This window comes from Lepidochelys kempii, chromosome 6 (genome assembly GCF_965140285.1).
Source record: "Lepidochelys kempii isolate rLepKem1 chromosome 6, rLepKem1.hap1, whole genome shotgun sequence".
In the NCBI taxonomy this organism is placed as follows: Eukaryota; Metazoa; Chordata; order Testudines; family Cheloniidae; genus Lepidochelys; species Lepidochelys kempii.
This window is the reverse complement of record NC_136385.1, coordinates 22,818,613-22,846,299: the sequence shown is the minus strand read 5'-3', so window position 1 is coordinate 22,846,299 and position 27,687 is coordinate 22,818,613. Positions and strand designations below refer to the sequence as shown.

General features: G+C 47.3%; 1 protein-coding gene across 1 annotated transcript; it reads left to right on the top strand.

Moving 5' to 3' along the window:
* Positions 1–988: 988 nt before the first annotated feature.
* LOC144930683 (uncharacterized) lies at positions 989–25,906 on the top strand. The gene is made up of 6 exons (XM_078853441.1): positions 989–1,191; positions 7,087–7,278; positions 12,031–12,124; positions 13,703–13,882; positions 25,214–25,312; positions 25,730–25,906. The coding sequence occupies exons 1-6, from the start codon at positions 989–991 to the stop codon at positions 25,904–25,906; spliced, it is 945 nt and encodes a 314-aa protein (XP_078709567.1).
* Positions 25,907–27,687: the final 1,781 nt, after the last annotated feature.

The window sequence follows — 27,687 nt, the reverse complement described above, 5'->3', positions numbered from 1 at the left end:
AGTGCAGGCAAGCCCTTGGACTACAGACCCATGCAGGGGAGTAAAAAGACTAAGGTATCCCTCTGGGGCATCTGGCACTGGCCACTGTCGGAAGACAGGATACTGGGCTAGATGGACCTTTGGTCTGACCCAGTAAGGCCATTCTTATGTTCTTAACCCTCCCCACCCCCATAAATCCTTGTGTGGGCTACATGGGTGCCCGGGAGCAAACAGGCACGCAGCTCCCACTTTACTTCACATTAGAGCCCTGCCCAGGACAGGTGTAGAGCCCTGCAATGGGACCAGGATCCCGTGGGGCCCGCAGGACCCGCTGCCATAATAGTGGGAGTGGGATGGGAGAAGAATTTAAAATAGTCCAGCACTGGGCTCTACTTCCCATCTAAAGCAAGGGAGCAGGGAGCATGCAGGAAGGGGCGAGGAATGGGAGTCCCCCCACCAAATGCACCAACTAGTGGAGCTGAGCCGGAAAGGGGGTGTTGAAGTTTGCTGCTGGTACAGCCTACTCCTCATCCCTCTTTCTCCTGGAGCAAGGAATTATGTCTCGGGCATGATGCCGCCTGGGGTTATTCTTGGTTGGGGTAGCTTATGTAGCGCTCCTTGATTGGGGCTGTGCTTAAAGGCACAATCTATCCCAGTGGAATTACTTATAAAGTCTTACTCCTCATGACTAAGGCCCTATGGTAAGCAAGTGGTAGCAGGTGGGGCTAATAATAATGTACATCAGTGGAGGTGAGAGCTGGAGGGTCATTTTCTGATATCGGAGAGGTCCCTGATGAGAGGGAAAGAAGGAAGGGCATCATTTGGCTCGCTTGGTAGGAGCAGACACTCTCTATACACAAAAACAATGATGAGTCCTTGTGGCACCTTAGAGACATTTATTTGGGCATAAGCTTTCGTGGGCTAAAACCCACTTCATTACAATTATTTCTCCTTTCCCAGGAGGGCTCCAGAGAATTTGCCTTTGCTGCCTGAAGATGATCCTAGAGCCATGGGAGAAACACAGAAAGAGGACAACCTGCACAGACATCACTCCAATAGGAGTGAGGGTCTGGGAGAAGACACCTTCTGCAACCAGGCTCCTCCCGTAGACACTGAGAGCAGCATGCAGCCTGCCAGAGAGGATGTGGGCCAGGGAGAAGATGGCACCAGCTGCTGTGGGATTCTTTCTGTAGCCCCCGAGCAACAGCCCAAGTACGTATTAATGCACTCACTTTGCAGCTAAGTTTTCAAGTGTGCCATCAGCATAACACCCCCTTTGTATAGCATCCTCTGAAGAGCTGAAAGCCCTTTACATCCATCGATTAATGCAGCTTCACAAATCTTGTGTGGGAAGTAAGTATTGTCCCTATTTTAGAGGGGCTAAATTGACACACTGAGAGGTGAAAGGACATACCGAAGACCGCTCAAAACTCTGAGGCAGAGAAAAGAATAGAATCCAGATTTTCTTGAGTCCCAATACCATGTCCTACCACAAAAACCTCTCTCTTCTCATGGCTCTCATTTCCTACCACTTGCCCGTTCTATTTAACACATGGAATACAATTTTCAAAATTGGGGCTTTACTAGGACTGGCAGTCCTGCATTCAGATACACAGCATGCAGGTAAGTCCCCTTTTTACACAGCTGGTGGCAAGCACCAATTAGAATCCTCTAATGTGGGATGTAGGTGCTCTCTCAAGCCCCTGGTGTGAAAATTGGGCCCAGGGGATTGCTATTAAAATAAATTGCTGGTCACTGTTAGCAAACTCCATCTTGTTACCTTGTAGCAAGGCATGTAAATGAGAACCAATGTAGTGGATTTACATGCCTGAGTTTATTTCCACTATTAATTTGAAGGCATGGTTTCTGGAGGGTTTTGAAAAGCAGGCAAGCTCGCTGGCATTTCCCTCCAGATGCAGAATGTTAGCAAGTCATTTGCATAAGAGTACCCATAATGTGCAGCACCTTCCGTAAGAGAGAACTCTACCTGGTCTGTGTGAAAGTAAGGAAACCTGGACATCACATGATTTCAGATGGCACCGCTACAAAGGCCCTTTATCACTTCCTGGGCCATACACCTAACACAGCTCTAGTCTAGCAGAGAGCAAGGGTGGAGTCTAAAGGGAACAATGATGCGGCCACTAATTAGCCAGCAGGAGCATCACTGAACAATGGTTAACCCTCACAAGATATTTCTGATAGCTTTCCACTCTCAAATGGCTCAGAGAACATGTGACCCTGTCTAGCATCCATACCTGCATAGCACATGGTGCTAAAACTAAGAGAATACTACTGCTAAAAATTTACATTGTATGTTACATTCCCAAAGCACTGTACACATATCAGCCAGCTCCTCCTCTCAATACATTTGCAAAGTATTATCCTCAGAGATGTTGCGCAAATCACTTTAGACAACATAATGACTCAATGGCAGAGGCAGGGCTGGAACTCTGAAGTGGTTCTTGGTCGATGCTCGAGCCGTTCAACCTTGCTACCTCTTGGATCTAGTAGCACCAAGCTGGTCTTTCTAGTTTGTACATCTATAATGTTAACTCTTAAAGGAGATCCCTTTGCATAGAAAGTGCATCAGGGTATCTCCCACACAGGTGCAAACTGCTTCAAGCCACAACATAAGCCAAATAGAGCTCATCTCCATATCATTGCAGATTTGTACAGAAATCCTTATGCAACAATGTCCCTGTCTCCCTCTCTTTTCTCGAGGAATAGCAAAGTAGGCAGGGATCTCATTCACATTTATGCCCCAATAGCTCCTGGAACTAGAACTGCTCACATGGTTTTCTCATACCCATCTTTGAATTAGGCAAATGGACTGCTGCAAGCTTCACTCTTAAATCTGATTTTCTGTTTCAGAGTCTCTAGTAGAGCAGTTTTGTAACCTTGTGCTGGCTTAGGCTGGGGTGAGGTGGACAGCAATATGCACAAAGGGAAGTCAGCTGATGACCATTAAATAATTGATTTGTAACCCAAAATGTCATCAATAATAGTGAATTTTGTAACCACTCAGGAAGGAAAAATCAAATGCACAAATAACTGGCTAGGTAGCAAATGTTGCCAAAAAGGATCTTGGGATTAGAGTGGATCACAGATTGCACATGAGTCAGCAATGAGATGCACTTGTGAAAAAGGCTAATATAATTCTGGGGTGTATTAACAGGAGTGTTGTTAATACAGGATGTAATTATCCCACTCTACTTGGCACTGGTGAGACCTCAGCTGGAGCACTGTGTCCAGTTCTGGGCGGCACACTTTAGGAAAGATGTGGACAAGTTGGAGAGAGTCCAGAGGACAGCAACAAAAATATTAAGAGGTGTAGAAAACCTGACCCATGAGGAAAGGTTAAAAATACTGGATATGTTTAGTTCTGAGAAAAGAAGACAGGGAGGACCTGGTAACAGTTTTCAAATATTTTAAAGGTTGTTAGAAAGAAGACGGCAATCAATGGTTCTCCATGTCTAGGAAGGAAGGAGAAGAAGTAATCAGCTTCATCTGCAGCAAGGGAGATTTAGGTTAGATATTAGGAAAAACTACCCTTAGAGTTAAAAAGTTAAGCACTGGAATAGGTTTCCAAGGGAGGTTGTGGAAACCCCATCATTGGAGGTTTTTAAGAACAGGTTGGACACCTATCAGGGATGGTCTACATTTATTTGGTCCTGCTTCAGCACAGGGGGAAGGACTAGATGATCTCTCGAGGTCCCTTCCAGGCCTACATTTCTAAGGGCTTGTCTACACTACAGGTTATGTCAATATAATTTATGTCACTCAGAGGTGTGAACAAGCCACCCCACTGAGCAACGTAAGTTACACCAACCTAAGCACCAGTGTGGACAGCGGGAGAGCTCCTGCCGCCGACATAGCTACCGCCTCTTGCAGAGGTGGTTCTATTATGCTCTCCCGTCGGCATAGAGCATCGTCACCAGCTGTGGTGCAGCTGCGCCGCTGTAGCACTTCTCATGTAGACGAGCCCAAGATTCTGTGATGGCCTGGAGGGGAGTAAATGAGGGATTCTAGAAGATCCCTCAAAAGAGAATATGTTTACCGGTGATTGTGCTCCTTTCTGTGCCACAAAAGACCAGCTCCCTGAATGTCCTTTGGGACAATGTTCCCAAGGTGGTGGATTTCTGAAATGACCCACCTACTGGTGGGAGAGTAGCTCCTGACACTTGATTCCTGGGATGGTCTTAGCATGAGTTTCTGAGAGTGGAGCAATAGCAGCTGCGTACTAGGCCAAGGTGGCTCAGGGGCTCCATGGGGGAAAGAGACTGGATAACAAAGGAATGTCATCATCTTGTCAGCAATTGTGTTTGGACTGGGTCGGTCTGGGGGCACTGATGGGGATTCCCCACTAGAATGCCAGGGGCACACGGCTTTAGACTGTTTTGACCTGCTTGTTTGAAATCTCTAACGACAAGTCAAGAAAGTGAGGTGCAAGGCCCAGGAGACAGCTCCCAATCAGAATCACTCCTGGTATCGTACACCTGTCATGGGATTATTGCTCGGCCCTCAGTTATCATCACTGATGCTGAAGGACACTGATGCCAACGGGGGGAAAAAATACCCTTCACTATCTCTTTTTGTGGCCTCCTAGCAAGGGGAGTCACATTCCTTTGCTATTTCAGTCTTTTCCATGGCAACAGATGGATGTCACAATCACAAAATCACCACTTTGCCGTATGGCGAGAGGGAGGGAGGGAGAGGGGAAGACAGATGGTGTTTGAGGAAAAGCTCCGATTCTTAGGGGTCTAAGAAATCACAGGAATCCCTGATTGCTGGAGCCAAAAAGCTGACCCAGAGCTGTGGGAGGGAGGGAAGGAAGAGGCGGGCGGCTCTGCTGAGCCCAGAATAGCCGACCAGCTGTTAACTTATCACTTGTAATTATTATAACATATGGGGAGTAAAGAATGGCTCTGAAGGGAAAAACAAGTAGATAAATAAATAAATAAGCCAACAAGTAATACAGGCTGCTGAAAAGCTGGTTCTGTGCGGACAAGAGAGACAACCGGTACCTGCAAATAGGGAGGGGACCTTAGCGAGGTACCATGTATATAGGCAATTCCAGCCTATCGGAAAGTGGTCTGTGGAACAGACAGAGGCACATGAGAGCAAAATGTTACAGAGCCACTGGGTGAACGGGTACTGCCAGCCAAGGGGGTCAGGGTCTGGGCAGCAGGGAGGGGACATTGCAGAGGCACTAGGTTCATAGGCACTGCCATAGGAAAAGGGCCTGTCACCAGACACATGTGCATGTGGAAGAGACGTTAGAGAATCAGAGGGGTGAAGAGGCCTGTACAACAGTACCTGTGTAGTAGTAGCCCCATCTGTTTACAGCAGAGTTTAAACCCAGGACCTTCGGCTCAGGCCTCTACTCCTTGAACTAAAAGATGAACCCTCCTAGCCAGGAGCGGTGGCAGGTGGTTAAACTCTGTGGATCAGACACAGAGAGAGGCCACATGACACACCCAGAGTGGTGGGTTACACCTGAATGTAGGGAGGAAACATTACAGAGGCGCCGGATGCCTGGACACCTCTAGGGGAAAGGGCCCTGTGCATCAGATACTGTCAGTGAGGTGGTGACATTACAGATGCATGGGCACTGCATGCCGATGGGCAAGGGGGAAGAGTGTGGGAAGTCGGGTACCACAGGAGGACGTTTTCCTGTCGTTTTTGCGGAAAGTGAGGAGCACCAGGAAAACAGAGTTTTATTGTATTGCCTGGTCAAGGTAATTCTAGGAAAATATTCCAAGAGGCAGGGAGTGAGGAGGAAAATCCACCCCACACATTACATTTTCCCCTTGCTGTTTATTACTGTTTATTTTCTGGGGCTGCCTTCGTGACCTTCAGCATCATATCCCCAGAGCTCCTGAGCCCCTTTATTTTCCAGCTGTTGCCTGTCCACCTAAAGCAGCACTAATGTGTCTCAAAAGGTTTGTCTCCTGGTAAACTGCAACAGTGAATAGTAAGAGGTAGTGATGGGCAAACTTCAGGAAGGTTCCAGGCAGCAGCGTCAGATAGACAGTCCACACGCTGTGTTTATATAGTTTGCAGGACACTCAGATAATCTAAAAAGTTTCTAACCTTCATAGCTGCAAAGGTAATTGTGCAAGTGTATCCTGAGTGCAGGTGATGCCGGGATGGCCGCCTGAATCTGCAGATAGCCTGAAACAGTGACTCAGCTGTGTGAATTCCCTAGTCACCTATTAATCTAATCGGAGTATCCGTTGTAAAACCCAAATGTTGATGTTTCAGTTTCCACACAAACTATTGAATCACTGTTAATTTTAGTGCCCTGAAATGGGAGTTGGAGGGTATGGCGGGAGGGAAGCCCACAGGAGGAAATGGGGAGTTGCTTCAAGGGAAGGAAATGCAGAGAAAAGAGCAGAGGAAGTTTAATAAGACCAGGAAGAGAGAGATAAACAGAAGGAGGAGGATGGGGAAGGAAGAGACACAAAGGACAGAAGTAGCAGTGGGAGCAGATTGTCTCATTCAGTGATGAATGGGATGATAAGCAACTAAACAAATGATAAATAAGCACGAACGGTTTAGTTACTACACAGAGGCCATATTTTCTGCTTGATCACTGTGAAAAGCTCCTACTGACACCCATGGGCATGCACACCACTGTGCACTGTGGGAAGTATACCAGTCCTGAATTTACACCCTGGCCCAATGGACTATAATGAAACATAAAATCCAGCCCTCTCACCCTTCATCCAGAGATTTCACTCAGATGCTGATAGGGCACCAGACTGAAAGGAACTTGCAGTCTATTTCCTGCTCTGCCACTGACTTACTGTGTGATCTTGGGCTTGTCACTTCACCTCTCTTTTCCCCTGTTTCATCCTCTATAAAACTGGGTGATAATGTTTACCCATCCCATCCTTTGTTCAGTTCAATATGCATGAAAAGTACCATGGCCAAGCTTTTCAAAACCAGATGACTAAAGTTAGATTCCTAAATCCTTAATGAGCCACTTGAATAAGTGGCCCGTATTCTAGAGATGCACAGAATGTTTGAACCTCCCCATGATCTGAGCATGGGTTTGGATCATTATCATTTTAATGGAATATATATCCTTTGGTTCCATTGCAGAGCCCCTCCTGTGCAGCCGAAGGTCCTGCAGAAGAAGGACGACACCCATGTCCTGCGCTTGTTGCTGCATCAGAGGGACCTGGAAATCCAGGGGCTGAGATGCGCCGCTCAGAAGGAGCCAACTTCCCAACTCTCCTTCATTTTGCAGGAGCTAGTGAGCATGAGGCAGAGAGTGAGTGCAACCCCGACGAGGTGAGCAGCAGAAAACAAGGGGTTGAGGTCAGACACTGGTGGGAAATGTGACAAAGTCCCACTGAGTGACAACACAAAGACTGGCAAAAGGAGGGGAATCTGCCTGTGTGAAAAGGCCCAACTCACCATTATGTATCTACATTGCCTCCATAAAAACGACAGTCAAACAACATTATTAAGGTTGCAAAGTCCAGTGCTCAAAAGTTAGGATACACCCCTCTTGTGTGTGTATGCGTTATATTACAATCTTCAATGCATGATCACAGACTACTTTTGCCACAGGACACCTGCCTCAAAATGTATTGGTATTATTTTACACTCATGATTTTGAAGTGAATCTCACGATTTTTTGGGCCCTGATTTACAATGGTCACAAGTGCGTTGAGGCTCACGCTCTAGGCCTGGTCTCTAGAATCAGGGCGCACACTGTAGGGTGGAGAGAGTATAAGGAAACATGAGTGATGGAGAGGGTTGCCATAGATTGCAGGGGGCTGCGGGAAAGCAGAAATGAGGGAAGAGGGTCAAAGACAGCGGCACAGGGGAGAATTCAAGGGAGCAAATCTTTGGGGAAGGAGGGAGAACAGAGAATTTATGCAAATGATATCATGCATATTTGTCAAATTAGGACACTGCCTTATTTCCATGTTCTGACATCTCCAGATTTCAGGCCCTACCTCCTTAATTGGTGATGACACAGCTACTTGGACTAGCTACTTCAGTTTCTGCAGCCCAGGAAAAGAATAAAGTCACTCTAACATAGATAGAGAGTCTCTTCCAGTGAGGATGAGAAAGCTTAGCCCAGCTTCTGTTGGCTCCCCAAGTACAGCAGCTGTCTTCGGATGATGAGCCATGGTAACATGCAGAATATGTACACCCAGGCACTGATTTTCAGAGGTGTTGAGCACCCACACCTCCTACTGAAGCCAAGTGGAGCCATAGATGCTCGGCAGCTCTGAAAATAAAAACCTTGAAGCAAATCCAGCTGCCAGATGGATGCAAGACTCTGCAAACTGGTGGTAATGTGTGTCAAGGTCTCAATTTGCTTAGACCTGATCTTGCTTCCATTAAAGTCAATAGAAGCAGGAGCAAGCTGGTGGGGACAGATTTCCAGGATGTCAGCACCCACAATTAGGGTCCAATTTTCAAAAGAGCTCAGCACCCAGCATATCCCATTGCTTGCCCTGCGTGCTGAGCCCTTTTGACAATCTGGTCCTGATTTTGGGTGCTGAGCACTTTTGAAAGTCTGGCCTTTAATGCTGAAGAGTTTAGCCAAGAATCATCTCACTGGGATATAGACCAGAGTGAAAGAAAGTGATGTGCCTGCGGAAAGGAACTGCGCACAGCACCAGCCCAAAACAAGACTAGAACAAAAGCAAAGGCTCTTTGCTCAAATAGACACAATCCCTAGGGGGAAAAAAGCCAGGCAGCTCTGAGATTTCTCTGCAAGATAAACACAAAATGGAACTTTGGTTTTGGTGCAGCCTGCGATGGGAAGATGAAAGATTTTTGGGAAACCCACTGAAAAGAGGATCCCGCTCCTGCTGGTGCCATTGATTTGAAAGCCTGCTTTCTGGCGCAAAGTTCATGCCACTGGGAAATCCGGTGAGCTCAGGGCACGGGAGGGAGCGTTCTACATCATGGGTCTGCCTATGAATCACAGTGCAAACAAGGCTGCGCTCCTTCTGAAAGGGAGGCAGTGGAAATATAAACAGCCATTCAAGCTCCATGATCCAGAACATGAATAAATTGTATGTGGCAGAGAACAGCCACCATGCCTATTAAAAAAAAATCCTCCCTGTATCCTAGGAACCCGTATGTATACATTATATGACACACCTATATGGGCCAGCTCCTCAGCCACTGAAATCAAGGAAGCTATGACAGTTTACATCAGCTGAGGATCTGGCCTTATATATCCTAAATCACTTAGGGCTCCAGAGAAGGGCCTATGGGATCCTTCTGGATAGGCCAGGGGAGCAATGACCATACTGCCGCGAGCAAGGAGCAATGATGGTACTGCAGTCACTGCTGTCCTTAGATCACTGCTCATCCCAGAAAAGTTCTTGCATGAATGTCCAGAATTCAACTCCACAGCATAACTGCATGAGCTGTTCTGTGTTACAAACTGGCCTTTGACGTAAGTCACATGTGTTCCTGCTTGCCTGAAGTGGTGCTGACAAGTGATGGTTGTGGGTATAGTTCTCACGCTCTGGGGCTGCTATTTAACTGGAGCCGCATCACCGGTGCTCAGATACTGCAGGGATGAACACGGTACAAACACCTCAACAGAACAAGGCACATTTAGGGTCAGCTTCACCTTTGTAAAGCCCCTAAGTCCTAATTCTCCCCTGTCTCGCACCTTGTGTAGTCACTGACACCTGCTCCAAGTGGGTGTGTTGTGTTACCATTCAGATTTGCTTGTGCTTTTATACCCACTTTGCACTGACTGTGAACATATGTAAATGACTGCATGGGGCAAGTTAAATCGAGTCTCTGGTGCCTGCAAAAGAAATTGAAGGGAGGGAGATTAGCACAGCCTTTCTGCTGCTGTTTGCTGTGTTATTACAATGATCTCTAAGCCTGGCTGTGGGAGACAAGAGCCTGCAAAGAGCTTCCCTCTTCAAAGCAGATTTGGTGAGCCTTTTGTGCATTCCAGTTCAGCTCCTGGAGTTGGCAAAGGCTGAGTCGGACCCGACTGGGGTCCTGTTGGCTGAACCTCAATCTGATGTACTTCCACTCACCTTTTCATCCTTGGGATCACAGCTGGCACTTGGATGGTCTGTGTTGCCAGAGTATTTCCTCAGAGGGATGCTTACTGCTTCAACAGGCACGTGCGCACATGCACACACAAGGGAAGACTCACACACACACACACTCTTGTGGTTTTGGCTTTGCTTCCAAATGCTGACTTGACCCCTCAGATCCTTTTGGTTTCCTCTCTCTCCTCCGACAACTCTGGGTTTCCTGCATTTAAAGAACATACCACAGAAAAACCCGTGTTGAATCACATGCGCACTGCACTCAAAGCCAAGAACGAGCACATCCTGCCTGGGAGCAATGTTCCCATCGGAAAGGCAAGCTGTCTGACCAGTCGTGACACCAACACATCAGAGGTGATGTCAAGAAGACACAAGTCACAACCAGCAAGGGGCGGAAGCCCTGTGTGGCTCCCAGCCTTCCCAGAGGAGATAGTGCTCAGGCTTCATCTCCTGTTAACATGGCAAGCTTCCTGGTACCTGATCAGAGAGCTCACAGGCAGCCCTTCCACCTCAGCTTCATGGGCCACCAGCGACAATGTCTATATACCCAGGCACATCACTTACAGTAAGAGCCTATCACTTAACTGCTAATCGGGAGCCCTGATCTGGCCCCATCTGACTGCATGTGTTGATGCTCCAGTTAATTGCATACTAGTTACTTGCATAACACGGATTGGAGGTCCAGATCCTGCGTGCTCAGAATGGGATGGGGGTGGTGGTGGCAAAAAGAGCCAGTCAGAGTGCATAGCCTCTCCACGATCACTCATCTTGCTTTGAGAGGGCATCTGGATTTGAAGCTGGATCTGCAGTTAAATGCTCTGCAACTGAGGTGGTTCTCAACCTTTCCAAACTACTGTACCCCTTTCAGGAGTCTGATTTGTCTTGTGTACCCCAAGTTTTACCTCACTTAAAAACTACTAGCTTACAAAATCTGACATAAAAATACAAAAGTGTCCCAGCACACTAGAACTGAAAAATGGCATACTTTGTCTGTATGAAATTTTAGTTTGTACTGACTTCACTAGTGCTTTTTCTGTAGCCTCTTGTAAAACTAGGCAAATATCTAGATGAGTTGATGTACCCCCGGAAGACCTCTGTGTACCCCAGGGGTACGCTCACCCAGGTTGAGAACCACTGTGCTATATCTCTCATCCTCCTGCTGCAATGTAACATTTTAAATGGGGAAAAGTTGAAAAGAAAATGGGTGTTCCTGTAAACGATAAAGAGCAGCATAACTATAATAAAACTCCTCCCAAATCCACTATGTTAATAATTAGAGACAGACTATCCGCCTCAGCCTCTGCACACAAGTTGCCTCAGGTACATAACTTTTGAGGATTCTTGCTCCTCCCTTTCTGGGTGGCCTTTTTATGCTGGGGCCTCCTGAGCTTCTGTTATTGCTCCAGAGTTTTCAAAATAAGGACACCAGGCATTTAAATTGGCTTGGCATAAATTGGTTAATGTGTCACAAAACTAGTTAGGCGGGACGGGGGTTTCAGTCCCCAGTGATTCCACCCCCATCAGGAAAAGTTCACGTACAATTGGTACAAACTGCTTTACGGCTACGAGTGGAAGAGGATGGGGGAGCTGGAAGGGGTTCAGGAGTGTAATGAACATATTGATCATATTGCTGATGTAAAGATCATAGTACTAACCCATGAGCAATGTTGATGCATTCGAAAGGGAGCCCCTATCCAGTCTTGCCCAGGGGATGGAAAGGCAGTGTAGGTAGAAACTGAAAAGAAGACAATGATGGTAATTCTTGTGACCTCATTTCATTCATCCTTTGGCAATAAGGCAAGCAGAAACACACACACACAAACACACATGGAAACAGAGGAAATTAGGGTTAGCTGTCTGTCTAGGCATTTATAAGGCACCAAGCACTGTGGTTGTCTCTAAAATGTCTGAAACATGTCTATTGTATTGAGATATCTCTGAACATGGTTTGGAATTGGACAGAGAAGTGTAATGATCTTGTGGGTTTCTGTAGGTACCAAACCAAAAGAGACCAGCCAGAGCATCTTCAAAAGGAAATAGACAGACTGAGCTCTGAACTGCAGGCTGAAAAGGAGCTCCATATGAGGGTAAGTCACTGAAACCCAGCAAGGGGGGAGGATCTCAGACCCTGGACATCACCCAGAGCGGGAACTTCCACATTGCTATTTTTAGCCCGGGCACTCCAAACCCTGCGAGACCAGTCAGTTGACCCAGGCAGGCTCTGAGACTTGGTGCCACAGGGAATTTTTGCAGTGTAGACACACCCGGACAGACCAGGCTAGCCGGGGCTTGGGCACCCCACAAGCAATAGAGGTAGTGAAAGAACTGTGGAGCTGGATAACAGAACAAAATCGCCTGTGATTCTCAGGGCTAAGGCTACGTCTACACTAGAAACACTCTAGTGGCACAGCTGCCACACAGCAACCGTGCTGCTGTAGTGTAGACACTTACTCCAGCGAGGGAGGGGTTCTTCTGTCTGTAGTAAATCCACCTCGCAGTTAAGTTGATGGAAGAATTCTTCTGTTAGCCTAGCGCGGTCTACATTGGGGTTTGGGTCAGATTAACCATGTCTGAATTTTTCACACCCCCGAGCAACGTAAATAGGTGTTGACCTAAGTTTTAGGTGCAGACTCGACAGGCCTATATAGCATGCAGACATACCTTATACAAATGTTTTATAAGTGCGAACAGAGAGATCAGTTCTGAAAGAGGCAGGCGTGGGCATTTAATGGGCAAAATGAGGTCCAGTGGCATCCGTGCCACATCTGCTGAGCGGCTGACAGGCCAATATTCACCGATAAGAACTACAAACCAATACAGAGTCAGTCCAGCAGAAACTGGCTCCGACACCCAAATACATTTAAACAACAACCACATCAGTGCACTGACTGTCCAGTGTAAGTAGCTGTTGTCATGGTTAACAACAGGGCTCATGCAATGCTCTGCTCTGAGGCCATTATAGCTATTATAGACTGAACGTAAGAAAATATGGAGGGAGCTGTGACAAGATGGACTGTGCCCTGGATGTTCAGTCTAGTCCAAGACCCTCCGGTGAGTGGGATGCGGGGGTTCTTACCGGCAGCCTGGCTAGTGTGAACTGATGGATGGGTGTACTGATTACTGATTAACCTCTCAGACTGCATTGGTTGAAGATTCAGTCTCCTGAGGGCTACAACATCGGGAATATGATTAGTATTAAGAGACCCTAGGAGCGCACTGCTGCAGTCTAAGAGATTAATCAGTAATCAATACACCCATCCACCACTAAGGCTACGTGGAACACAGACTATATCTTTTGGGACTGACCTTTCATTGGCCAAACCACTTGGCCATCTCCTTTCTCCTTCTGAGTGAGCTGCAGGACAGTGTGTTTGTGGTAGTGGCTCGGGCTTTGGAGGTAGTAGGTTCAACCCCTGCTGACAGCCCAGCCCTGGGGCGGGTGTCATTACAGGCCTGAGGCCAATTTGACCGCCACCATCCAGGCTCATTCCAACAGCTGGGAAACGGGGCAGATATCGATGGTGAGGGAGCGAAGTGTCCCAGGGTAAAAATGAGAGTCACACAGCAGCGTAGGTGCTGAAACTAGGGCTGCTGGGGGTGCTGCCAGCAGGGAATACGGCCCCAAGTGGTTGGCTTTGGCACTTACAGGTTTCCTTTTTTAAAAGGAGATGCAAGTCCTGAAGGAGAGACTCTGCAAATCAGAGCTGTTGGTGCAGCACCTGTACAAAGAGATCGTGAGGCTGAAGAAGTCACAGCCTGGGAGACCCGCCCAGGGCCGCAGAGAGCCGCAGGAAACAGAGCCCAGTGTGAAGGGGGGTGAAGAGCCAGAAACAGAGAGTTTCGAGGTAGGAACGAAAGCTTTAGAGAGCCGAGAGCAAGCGAGTGAGAGCAAAGAAACAGAGGGAGAAAGTGGGGGAGGGGGCTGGAAAGGCACTACGGGTCAGAGATGAAGGCTGCACAGTCTCCAGGCATCAGGACTAGAATGAGATTAAATTGCCTGCTCTACAGACAAATCCACTGGCCCGTGATTTAACCACCCAATCAACAGGGAGAGAAGGATACTGGCACTGTCAAAGCATCCTCTCGAAATGAACACACACACCACCCCAGAGACAGAAACCCCACCCACTCTGTAAAGGGGTGGCCACTATCCTACAAGCTCTCCCCCTTCCCCCAAGCTGTCTCCATCCACACACCCCCGGGCCCCGATTCTAGTCACTCACCACCCTGATATCCAGCCTTGCTTCCCTGCAAACTCTTTGCCATCCCTCAGGGCCTTGAGCACATGGCCCTCGGCTGGGATGGGGGCTACTCATCCCTCCTCCTGGATGGAGTCTTAGAGACAGGGAGGGATGGGCTGGGAAATGCAGAGGCTCCCTTCCCAGCCGCCTAATGGTGACCCCTGCCACTTCCATTCCCGGCAGGGTGAGGTCATGGTATACGAAGAGGAGTGACTGTGGTGCAGGGGTGGAAGCAAAGAAATAGAACATGCCAGGGGAGGGGGCTGCGAGCCTCACTCTGCTCCTTGCTGTCAGTGTGAACCATGCTCACTCTAGAGCTGCCCTGTTTCCAGGAGACAGCACCAGAAGGAGCCGGGCTTAGAGGCAGCTTTCTGTGCTGCCTCGCCTCTGTGGCACTCTCTGAACGCTCTTGTTCCTCAGATAGTCGCTCTGCCCTTGCTGGGAGAGGCTTGCATGCAGACTGGCCGGCCAGAGATCTGAGTCCATGTCACTCCCATGGTGTAATTCATTAGCGGCTGGGTGTTCCATTACTCCATCTGGTGCTTGGTCACTTCCCTGCAGATTCCTCCACCCAAGAACCGTTCTCCCACAGATTCTCTTTCCAGCCACCTTTCTGTAGCATAAAAACAAGAAATGCCCTGCTGCTTTTCTGCACCACAGACAGCTAGGTCACTCCCAGAACCGACATGTTTCACTGCGGTGCCCAGTACGCCGTGCCCAAGCTGTCTGCCATGCCGGTACCCTCGGTGGTTCCCACCCTCCTGACATGAGGCTCTCAAGACACTGAAGGAGGAGAGAGGTGGCTAAAACCGAAGTCACACTGAAAGGACAGTCATTGCTGGTTCTCCCAGTGCTTTCTGTCCTCTGCATGGCTTTCCTTCACATCGCAAGCTCTTGCGGGCAGGGATTGCAACTATTGGGTGCATTGCACCGTGCCCACGCTAAACAAGTGATACTAAGCAAGCAGCCTCCGCTGGCGACACTCCCTGCTCCCACATAACCTCTGGCTCCAAGCTGCCACTCATCCCCCGATATTTCTGGATGTTGCTTCCTTTTCCTGTACCTGATGCTGGGGATTCAGAAGCCCTCTACTGGCTGGGCACTGAACAGATCCTTTCCCCCACAGCTCATTCGGGCCCTGATTCAATAAGGTATTTAAACACAGGCCTAACTTCAAGCTTTGATTTCAGTGGGATTCTCCCCATGTGCTTAAAAGGTAGGCCCGTGCTTAAGTACGTTGCCAAGTTTGGGCAGGGGGAAGGTAAGCAGTAAAGATCCAGCAGATTCATCCATGGTATGCACTGTGCCTACTGCTTAGCGCTCAAGTGGCAGTGACATCTTCTCTTTGCAAGCCCCTAGGCAACAGAGGGCGAGAGCTTTGCAAAGCGATACACACTGGGGCTGGCCTGACCGATCCCGTCCAGTAATGGGCAGTGGTACACACCACAGGGAGTCTGACCCTCTTTATTCCCTGCCCCAGTGAGAATTAGGATGGGAACAAAGAGCCATCCGCCCCTCCTGTGAGCCAGCCAGGTCTAAATGAAGAAGGTGGCTGGACCTGGAGTAGGGGGCAGATTTGAGAAGTCCTCTTTATTTACCCTTCTAGTCCATGCCTGCCTCCCTGGGGACGCTGAGCGGGGATCAGCTGTGAAAGCCTCTCTGGGAAAAAGGAAATGCTCTAAGCTGAGGCAGCGTCCCTCAGACAGAGATGTCAGTCACTCGAGCCTCATGGGGAGGCCTGTGTGGCTGCACTCTGGGAGTTTAGCAGGAAAGGTTAGGAAAGGTGTATGGCTGTATCAGGGAAGAACAGCGCCTGTCACAAGCAATTACTTTATTATCATCAGTACATAAAGCCAGAGGAGCAGTGCAACCAAGTGGCTAATTCAAGGAAAGTGGAGAGGGAGGGGAGAAGGAAGCAGCGACATGTATCATCATGTATATTCCTCTATTGCACCCTTTTTATACAAACATATTCAGGGCCCAAGCATTTTGCATGGGACAGACAGAAAAGATGGGCCTGCGCCGAAAGCCCAGATTCAAACACCCACAGATTTTGGAGATTTCAAAATCGTGAGCCCAGAGTCAAGTTTTGCAGCTTTGGTTATAGCACAATTAGAATGGGGTGAATGTGGCTAGGAGCCAGTGTAAGTCAATCTTACAGGAGAAATGGATCTATCAAGAAAGAGTGAATGGACAGGCCTTACATAAGTTTCTGTGCCATACATGCAGAGTCTGCCACAGGGCTGGAGGGAGTGGGTGCACTGCTTTAGGTTGCCCCTTGTGGCTCAGAGAGAACTCTTAAGAATGCAGGAGACTTGCCAAGTCTCACTCTTTTAGCGCTTGATCCAAAGGAAAGGGGAGGCTGTTCATGGACGTTAGTGCATGTTTGATGAGGCCTCTTGAGAGAGACTCGCTCAGTTGGGCTAACAATTTTTAACATCTCTCACTCTTCAGCTGAAGGAATTTTGAAGTCAGTGTCTTTTTACAGGTCTGACGGATTCAATCTGGTAGTTTAGTCCCACAAATTTAGGTCTTTTTGGAGAAGAAGGATGGTCTTGTGGTTCAGGGGTTGACTGGCCTGGGATTCGGGAGCTGTGCATTCAACTTCTGGCCCTGCCACAGACATCTTATGCAACTATGGCTGTATCACTTAGTCTCTCTGTGCCTCAGTTCCTCATCTGTTGAATGGGGATAATAATGCTCCCTTTGTCTGTCTTGTCTAATGTAGAGTGTACACATTTCAGGGGCTGTCTCTTAGTATGTGTTCATACAGCACCCAGCACAATGGGGTCCTGCTCTCAGCTGGGGCCTTTCCGCACTACAATAACAAAGAGGTTTTGTGAGATCTAACAGGCAAAGAAATGTCCCTGCCCCCAAGTCTAATGAAAAGCATGTTTAAAAACACACTTTTCAATTTGTCATTAACATACTGAAAAACAATATCAAATTATGTAGATATTTATCCTGATTAACCTTACCTAACACATTCATCCTTCTGCACCAGTACAATCAATCTTAATCATAACCATTTCCATGTATCTCTCGTCTCCTAATTCCACTTTATTTAACCTTTAACAAAAATCCACACAAGAGGCACTTAGACCTCTAGACTTTGACAAAACAAATAAAAGTCTAGTTATCCTCCCCTGCACATAGTGTCCAAATGTGAATAGTTGTTCTGCCTTCCATGGAGGAGACTTTCTGGAAGTGTTCCCTTCTTCTGCTGTTTTTTCCTTTGTAAATCACATATAAGTCATAATCAATTGCTATGTATATCCCTTCATATAGGATCATTTGACCTGTTCCTCATCTGCTTTCCCCCTCTATATCTGTCAAGTTTAAAAGTCCCATTTGCATTTGGTGAGCCTCTTATTGTTGTCTCTATTTGTTTTGTTCAAAAGTAAAAACACAGTGACCATACACTAAAATCTGCTTGATCCCAGTATAAAGCAATCTGTCATTTTTTCCATGGCATTGGTTTCCCAAGCTTTATTTCTCCATGCCATTAATCTAATGAAAAGATTTGTGTTTACATTTAAAACTCCCTGGCATTGTTTGGGAGTATTGGGCTGGTGAATGAGAACTAAGAAGGGGAAATGACTAGTCTATTTCATTCTCCAGTCTGAGTAAAGAAAAGGAAATGGTGTAACAGGTAATAAGTCAGTTATTGAGCTTGATTTTTAATTTGTTTCCAAGTCTAATAACCTACATTAGTAACACAGGGAAAGAAATGTGCTTTCTTCCACCCCTAAAAATCTAAGATTTGTGACTCAACAGCATCCTTTAAAAATCTCATTTGTCACAGGTTGGCAGCATCACCGGGGGCACTATTAGATCAGAATTTGTTCTTTGCACGGTCGCCGTGTCAATCCACTCCTTGTGGACAATATTTTGAGTAGAGTTCTCCCACCTAACAGGAAGGCTCAGTAACTGCCCGAAGCCAGGTCCTTCTTGCGGATCTAGGATGGGTTGGTGGATCAGTAACAATCCTACATATTATTCCTAATAGGCAAAACCTTTGTTGCAAGGCTCTGTCACATCACGCCTTTGCTCTTGGTCAGCATATCAGCAGCGAATATGCCAGGTTGACACGAGTCTTTCCTGCTTCCAGGATGTTGACAAGAACCTCACGAAGGGTTATATATTAATTCTGGCCGTTTGGAGGCCACTTTCCCTTGTTCCGTCTCCGCCTCAGTTTTTGATGGTTTTGAGCTCTGGGTTTGTGGGATCCTCTATCGTAAACAATCCTTATTCACCAATTGAGGGCCTGATCCAAAGCCCTTGATGTCAATGGAAAGACTCCCACTGACTTTGCCAGCTGTAGGTTCATAGTCATGGAACAGTTACAGCTCCCTCTTTAGTTCAAACCCAGACCCTTGCTTCTTGCTGTGGACTTAAAAAAAAAATAATAGCAGCACCCCAGTCTGCCTGCTTGGAGCTCAGCACCTTCAAGGTCAGGCTGAAAGTGTCTTCCTACAACAGGATTCCGACTGAATTGCCTCATATAACGTGAGCAGCTAGACACGCTGAACTCAGTAAGGTTTGACAATGACCCCGGTATTGACCTGAAAGGATGTCAGGTATCACTGGGATGGGACAGGCTACAGAGATATTCAGTGTGGTTCTAAGGGTACAAGGCTGGAAAGGGTGCCCAGTCTACTAGCTTCTGGTCAAGGGTGTCACTAAGCTGCCATGGTTAACATGGCAAGGTCTGGACATTGAGGACCAGAAGAGCAATCAATGATCAAGAGGCCTCCTTGCTGTAGTGCTGCTCCTAAGAATAACTAGCACATATCTAGATGGTCTCATGGGAAGCACTAGCTCTAGGGCTCATTAGGTTAGTGCTGAGTTCTGGGCTGTGCCTCAGACATACTGTGTGAACTTAGGCAAGTTGATTAATCTGTGTGCCTCAGTTTACTCATCTGTGAAATGGGGCTAATGATACTTCCCTACCTCACAGGGGAGAGGTGGGGATAAATTCATTCACATACATGCTCAGATACCTGAGAGAGGAGCAACTGGAGAGAGGGGAGGGAGCGATTTCTTATTAGCTGGAGTCATGCCTGTGCATAAAAATGTCTCTTTAGTGCAGAACTCCATTTCGTAACTTGCAGGGGAACTATGACACTCTTAATTTTATATTAAATTATTTAATGTATTAAAACACTGCCTGAAGCACTGATGGGGGATTTGCTTTTAAATTCCCCCACCTCCTCACACATACAAAACATACTTGGTTTTTAAAATAAGACTGGGTGTGCATAAATACCTGTCCCATAGGGAAACAGTTTGTTTTCCTTTGCATTTTCTCTTCTTCTCTCCCTGTTGCTCCCTCTCTTCCCTCTGCCCCTGCCTCACACCCACCTTCTCATGTGTATATTTTAACAGACACAATCATGGGCAACACAAGAACGTTGACTATTCAGAGTGGAATTTCTTAGAAGGTGTACATCATTACAGGGCTTTTAAAGCTGAATGGAAGTATGTGTGTACACTCACACATGTGCATGCATGGCCCTGTGCACACTGGGACAATAACTGCTCTAGCCAGTCACGTTTAAACAAGGTTATGGCTCGCAGTATTCAGTTTCCATGCCCAGTTTTAATAGGAGCTCCTTTTGTTGAATGAGACTCATGTAAGCCAAACATAAACTATGCATAGGGCCATTTGTTTTTTTATTTTCATTTAATTTTTCCTGGGAGTTTATCAGTGTTTATTACCACAGCAACAAAAACAGGTGAAAATCAGTGGAAAAAATAAATAATATTTCTGGGTAAATACTGGGGTTTATTTTGGTGGACAGGGAAAAAGGTATTCAGTAGATTCATGCTTTGATGAATGGAATTCAACGTGGTTTGCTGCAGAACTCAAAACCCAATGCCACCTCTGAGTTTAAGAAAACAATATATTTCTAATCCCCAGATAAAACTTTTCATTTGAATAAACAGTTTACTGTTGTAGACTTAGAACTATTAGCCTATAAATATTTACATATTTATAAATATATATGGGCCACACCATTTGCAGCGCCTATACTCAACTTCATCCTTTTCCCCTGTTTTTTGAACACTTTTGAATATTCGGATACAGATTTTTGTTTTCTCCCCATTTTAGTGGGTCAGATTTTTAAACCATTATCTGCTAACAGCTTGAAAGGTGTACGTGGTGGGCGTGAGGTTCGTCAGTACGTTCAGATGCGCACGCGCTTCAGAGCTTGTGTGTGTGCCTGTTTATTGTGTGTATCTTTTAGACTAATGCAATGGCCTTACTTCAATAGGCAGCTTTGCATATACACACAGACTAATGTATTATCATAATACATACATCTCATGCAGCATATTGCATTTTCCTAATAAAACAGTTATTTTTTATATATTTGAATGATACAAAAGTAGGGTGAAAATCGGAAAAAACTAAACAACACTGAAGAACCCGTGATTTTTTCAGTAAAGATCAGTTTAAACTGAAAAGAAAGGCACTGAACTATGCAGCCTATAAAAAGAAAAGGAGGACTTGTGGCACCTTAGAGACTAACAAGTTTATTTGAGCATAAGCTTTCGTGAGCTCCAGCTCACTTCATCGGATGCACGCAGTGGAAAATGCACCCTATGTAATCCATAGCATGGTTTTACAACACAGATCTCAGACAAAACAACAACAACAACACTTGCACGCACTGGTCAGGGAAAATGTGCTGGAGCCCTGCTAGTAATAACCTTGTTCAAGCACTATTGTAGCTATCAGTTTCTATATCAGTGTGAATAGGGGCCAAAAATACAAGGATCCTGCAGATAACTGTCTGCTAAAATGCACATAAGCCTGGGAGAGAGAGCAAGTCACAGGCAAAAGACAAGAGCAGAAAGAATAAGAAAGGTGCAAAATCAGAGTTTGGGCTGGTTCCCACTGAAGCCAATAGCAAAATTCCCATTGACTTCATTGGTATTAGAATCCAGCCTTCAGCCCCCTCCTGGACAGGTGCCCTGTTATAAGGAATAAATCCTGCTTCATGTGTGAGAGAAATTCCAACGCCAATCTAGCTAAGCACAGTGTCTCCTGTTCAGGAATTAGAACCCTAATTTGGCACAGAAACCTTGGCAGAGGGATGAGAATGTTGGAACAGGTTTGAGCCTGCAGTGCTGGGGGATCTGCAAACTGCATTACAGCAATGGTATGTGGTATGCAGCTCCGCTCTAATCCAGAAGAGGATGGAAGCTATGCAGTGGGCAAGCGTGGCCCCAGGCCAGGGAAACTCACAGCGCTGAATGCCCTGGATGGCTCAGTTTTGATGTAATGTGGTTACGGAGCAGGGCTTAGGCAGAAGGCATCCAGTGGGGGTGGGGATAGCGTGGGGGTGCGTGTCTGGGCAGGTCACAGCCAGGGCTGTCCTTATATCACGACAAAATACCTCCCCTGCAATTGGAACTAGATTTGTAAGGAGCAGCTAAGGCGTTCCCCCTTTGGGGCAGGTCAGCTCAGGCTGGCTCTGTCGGAAGTTACAGAGACATGAGGTGAGGACTGGAAGGCAGAGCTAGATTAGCTGGCCCACAGGCTGCTGGAGTGCCCGTGGCTTCAGGCAGCAAGGCACATTTTGCTGCGACTCCCCCTATATCTGGTAGCGTGGTTTATGTGGAGGGGACTCAGAAATGCTGTGGGAAGAGGAGTTAAAACCCATTAAGAGAGGAGGAGATATGTGCTGAGTCAACAACACTCCTCTGTCGGGTTAGAGGCAGGTGCTGGGGCCTGCTCTGGTGGCACAGTTGCAGGAAAGCCCGTGGGTCTGGCCTAAGGACCACCCTGCAGAGGGGACTGCTAAGGACCCTTCACCCTCTTCGCCCCAGAACAGGATTAGAGGATCCTAGGAACCAACGGACTGGGTCGGACCAGCGCTCATCCGGCTAGTCTAGGCTCTGGGTATGGCTATTTTTAGTGTGCTGGTCCAGCAGCATTAACACACGTCTGTGCGCGCAGTATTCAGCAGTGCACATACCCCTGCTGGGGCCCGTACCCGCTTCTTCCGAAGAAGATGCAAGAAAGCCTTCAGCAGGCCGTAATGGGATAACACACCTCCCAATTTCTTGTTTGTTTAACACCCTTAGTGTTGTAACTCAGGGTGTCCTGGCTAGCCATCTAGCTCTCTTCTCCCTTTTTTGCGCCCTCAACAGTATCCTGTGACAGTGAGTTCCACAGCTTAACTTCGCAGTGTGTGTGTGTAAAAAAATATTTTCTCTGAGCAGTTTCAGATTTGCCACCTTTCCGTTTCATTGTCTGTACCTTTGCTACCTGTTTATTCACCCTTCTTGTAACACTTTCCTGATCTACCTTTTCGGTACCGTTCATTTTGCGGTGTCCTTTGAGGCTGGATGGCCAGAACTGAGCACAGTATTGCAGATCAGGGCATCTCAGCAATTTAAATAATGCCAGTGACAAAAGCCAAAAAAGATAAAATTAGAAAAATAAACCCAGCATTGCCAAGCTGTCAGAATCCCCTACTGGCTGAAACCAAGCCCATAATTGTACTTGCTAAGGAGGGAGCTGATCCTGCAAAATTGAAGCTAATAAGAATTTGGCCATTGATTTCAATGGGAGCAGAATCAACCCCTAGATTCATTACACCATTTGGCCACTAGGGGGAGATAGCCAATAAGCCTTTGCTGCATATGGAATTCACATGTTATTGCTCCCCACATGGCTAAGCTTCCTTCTGTTTTTAAAATCAACCTTTGTGACTTTAGGCAAAACAAACGAAGTAGTGGAAAAGCAGATGGCCCTGTTTGATTATGGGCATCTTCATGCAGGCACACAAGAAAGGAGCGGGGGATCCTTTGGAATTTGAAGTCAAAATGTGACACACCCCAGTAAAATAAGCAGAACCAGAGCTAAACTAATGGGGGGAGATTATATTTCAAACCTTAAAATCAATCACGAATAAGGCAGATGGATCCCCAATATGTAAAGAGTGAAGCAGGACCAGCGAGGGGTATGCTCTTCAGCAGCTCTGAGGGGCTGCAAAGTGTACCCCATCCCATTAAGAGAAGGGAATAAACACGCCTGGACTCTTTACAATTCACTCCTTGAGATTCAAGAGGAAAACCAAACCTGGGGCTGGAGGGAGAGGCAGGAGAATGTTGTTAAGCAGGAATTTAAAAATAAGTTAAATGTGAAAGAGAAGCAGAGACCCAGCGGAATTCAGAACAAACACAACCAAAACAGCAAAGCCCTCTCTGTCAGCTAGTGGCTCTTAGGTGTTGCTTACACTCTCATAATTGCACCCATGGGTGCAGCTGAACAGGGTGTGGACCATGACTCAGCTGCGAGAATAGCCAAGCACAAACCAGTTTCTGAAATGATGCTAGAACATGGTGCGTGCTTGGCTACTCTTGCAGTTAAACTGGGACAACTGCACTTATTGCTGACATCCATTGGCAGTAGGGGATATTTCCTGTCCCATAGACAAGGGTTTTCAGGACTGCAAACTTTTAAGCATTGTCACCGACTCATTGCCATCTTCTCCTGTTATCTGATACTGTAGTAAGGGTTAGCTGGGGGAAGTGAGCCTGGCAAAAGCAACAGGTTTTTCTTCTGACACCAGCTAATAATATTCATGACTCCACTTGCAGAGACACCTCATCACCTGTGAGCGAATTGATTCTGAGGCACCCTCCCCACTAGCTGGCAGTACAGTTGCACCAGTGGGCATGTTACAAAATCATCCCATTACTTGGCACAAATATGGCACCTTTCCTCCAATTTATCTCCAAGCTCTTCGGGGACAGTTAGCTTTGGCCCACTCTTGGTAGGCAGGAAAGCATTGCTGTGCTTTAGGGAGAGGGAATTGGAGACTTAATGAAGGAAGGTGACTTGCCCTGTGTTCTTCTACATACAGTAGCAGAGTCAAGGAGCAAGTTCTGATTCTCCTTACCCTGCTGTAACCACTAGCCCATGCATTGGTTACAGAGACTGCAAGTCTAAAACAAGACATGCATGGTGTTTTTCAGGCCAGACCTTTGATTCTCAGAGATGGTATTTTCTTCTTTCACATCTGCTTCAGGTGACAACTTAAGCATGGTTAAAAAAACCTGAAAGGAAATATCCAGCTAGCACGGGGACAGAGGATAAAGAGCAGTCTGACTCTGGTACAGTGGGGTTAGAAGTCCTGTTCAGGGTCTTCTCCAGGCTCTATGCCAAGTGAATAAACACACCCTCCACCCTACAGATCAGAGTGCAGACCTGATTGGCCCAAATAGTGGCCCTCAGCGAAACACTGCACTAAATTCTGGTTTTGCTTTTTATGATCTTCCCCCAGTGCTGCGAAGTCTTGATGGTCCCTACTAGACAGATCTATAGCTGCAGGGGACATAGGGACCAGGAGACAGCACAGAGACTGCTCTGGGGGCAAAAAAAAAGCCACTTACAGAAATGTCCCAAAACCACAGAAATAAACATGCCAGCTCACAGTCATGTTAAGACCATTACTGGAGTTTGGGGGTCGAGAGGGAGGTTATTTAAAGACAGAACTGAATGCTCACCCTTGAGTAAGTGAACACGGATTGTGCTTTAGCGTGTCCACAAAGAGGGTGTGATGTTGGCCGAGGATCACTGCTTTAGCTCGTTTCATGTCAGGCCCCCTCCACCCTGGGACTCTTCCCACATCTAGCCAGGAACCTCCTCTCATCTACCAGTATAGGAAGGGTGGGTGGTCACACGCCCCTGGGGCCCCCGTTTTGATCCCCACATTGAGAATCCATGAGCTAGAGGATCAAAGCGCATGCCCTGCAGTGGGGCTGCAGCACCTGAGTCCAACTGATGGCGGGGGGGTGGGGGGGATATGATAAAGGACGACCGAAGTTAGGACTCGGAAAACACTCTTGCACACAGGACAAATCACACGTGACGGAGTGACTCTGTTAACGTGCTGCTTGCATCTCTCCATGTAGCTTTGGTCAGAGATGGGAAACAACGTAGAGGCAGAGCCTAGTAACATGGTGCTGCGGAGGATTCCCAAGCACATGAGCTTCCTGGATTCATTCTTCAAGGTCAGTCCAGTGCACAGCTCCATGGAGGGCGGTAGAGTCAGGGTTAAGTGCAAGACCAGGGACTGGAAGCCCCTTCTGACAAAAGACTCCACTTCGCTGCTTGATGTGCCATCGGTGTGCGATTGTATTAAACAGCTGGTGAGGGGCCAGGAGGGGAAGAGAAATGCTCCTGGCACTGGTAGTGAGGCCCTTGTCCAACCCTTTCAGTGAACACGGCAGAGCCAGATCTTTGGGCTGTCCAAAAGCTCGTAGGGAACCCTGCAGCCTTGGGCTTAGAACAGACACAATAGTCACTCTGCCACCATTTTTGGCTGTGGCATTTGTCTCTAGAGGACACCAAAGGGGCTAGCAGTTGGCACACAGATCGCAGTCCTGGACAGCGATTGGCAGGTTCACCAGTTTCTTCCGCTTTTTTAGGATAGAGATCCAGCAACACTTGAGAGGGAAAAGGACAACGGAGGAACCCAGATGGCAGAAGTAGTTCAAGCAGAATTCAACGTCAACCCCAAGTCCTCTACAGAGTCAGAGGCCAGGTACGGCAAAGCCAGTGACTGCTCCCCACCTGCTCTCCATTACCACAGGGCTAGTAGTTAATCCCCACAATACTGATGTTCGCAGCACCTCTAGCGGCTTCATATTAGAGTCAGGGGTGTCCCCATGAAGTCTATGGGGCAAATTCACAGTGACACCAGTTCTAGCCCAGTGTAACTCCACTGACATTGTTAGAGTCACTCCTGATTTACACTGGTGTGCATGAGAGAGAAACAGGCCGAATGGATTTACAGCAGGGCTGTTTGGTCTGTAACTTTCAGAGTAACAGCCGTGTTAGTCTGTATTCGCAAAAAGAAAAGGAGTACTTGTGGCACCTTCTGTTACTGTGAGCTACATGCAGAAGAAACAGGATTTCTACAGGGAGTGCAAGATTCACACCTGCCACTCCCATAGGGGGACCCTACCCCCTTCACCTCGCTCTTCTCCATGCCATCACACTCGGATAAGGGCATGAGGTCACCCCAGTCTACCCCTTTCGGCCAGACATGGTGCCACAGGTGAGCCCTGCCTCACTCCTCTTCACCCAAGCTATAAACCAGGCTAGAAGTTTTAATCAACGAGCACCCCCCCTTTCCAAGGTCCATGTATTGACTGCAATAGGCATAAATAGGTGCTTACCCCAATACACTGAGGGATATTTGTTGTGCCATGCTCAGTCCAACCAGCAATCAAGGACTGGATTTGGGGTGAAAGACTTGGGGGACACCAGGCTTGGGTACTGTTTTTGCTGTTAGTGACAAAAGGGAAAATAGAATGTTTGAAGTAAAATATTTCAGGTATTCCATAGGTGAATTAATTTTTCACTAACATCCTAGAATATTCTGGACCTTTGTAGAATCTCATGGAACTTTAGAGACTTTCTGAGAACTACATTTTCCTTGAATCCCCTAGAATATTGTGGGCCGTCAGTCAATGAGATTAAGAGCGAAGTGAAGTGAGAGCCTAGCTGTGATATTGTGAACTTCATTTTATTGTGTAATTGTGAAAGTGTATGTGTGGTTGGCACGGAAATGGAGGTGGGGTGCCAAAAACACTCCTCGACTGGGGCACCATTTGGTCTAGGGCCAGCCCTGCCAGCAATCTCTGGCTCCTTCCTTCAGGACACTCTGCTTCCCCACACCTGTGAGCAGTCTGTTTCTGGGACTCTCCCTGGTTCTGTCTCTGGGTTACTCCTTTTCAGCCCTTCCTTAAGCAGGAGTCCCCCATTCTCCCCTCTGAAGCGGAGTTGTGGATTAGCCAGCTGTAGGGTCTTTGCCAGCTTCCCCCTCAGCTGGCCCCTTTTCCCTCAAGGAGCCTTCCAGCTTCTCAGCTAGCCTTTCTGCATTGCTGGCTGCCCTGCTATCAGGGAAGAGGCAGCATATGCGCTGCTCCCCTTCTCCTAATTCATCCCCAGTTGGCTGGGGACTTTGCCCCACCGTCTCTGTAAGGGCCCTGTCCCTTAAAGAAACAGTATTGGCATTTCCTCCCAAAACACTTCTTACTCCTAGAACCACTTCCGCTCTCCCAATATCACCCAGGCAGGGGTGGCAGGTTTGTATAATTTTTGGTGGTGCCCAGAACAGGTCCAAGTCCTGTCCCCCCCAGCCTTGTAAGCCAACATACAGTAACTCCTCACTTAAGGTTGTCCCAATTAACGTTGTTTAGGTAATACGTTGCTGATCTGTTAGAGAACATGCTCATTTAAAATTGCGCTATTCTCCCTTATAACGTTGTTTGGCAGCCGCCTACTTTGTCCACTGCTTGGAGGAAGAGCAGCCCCTTGGAGCTAGTGGTAGGGGCTTGGAACCAGGGTGGACCGACAGCCCCCCGTCAGCTCCCCTAAG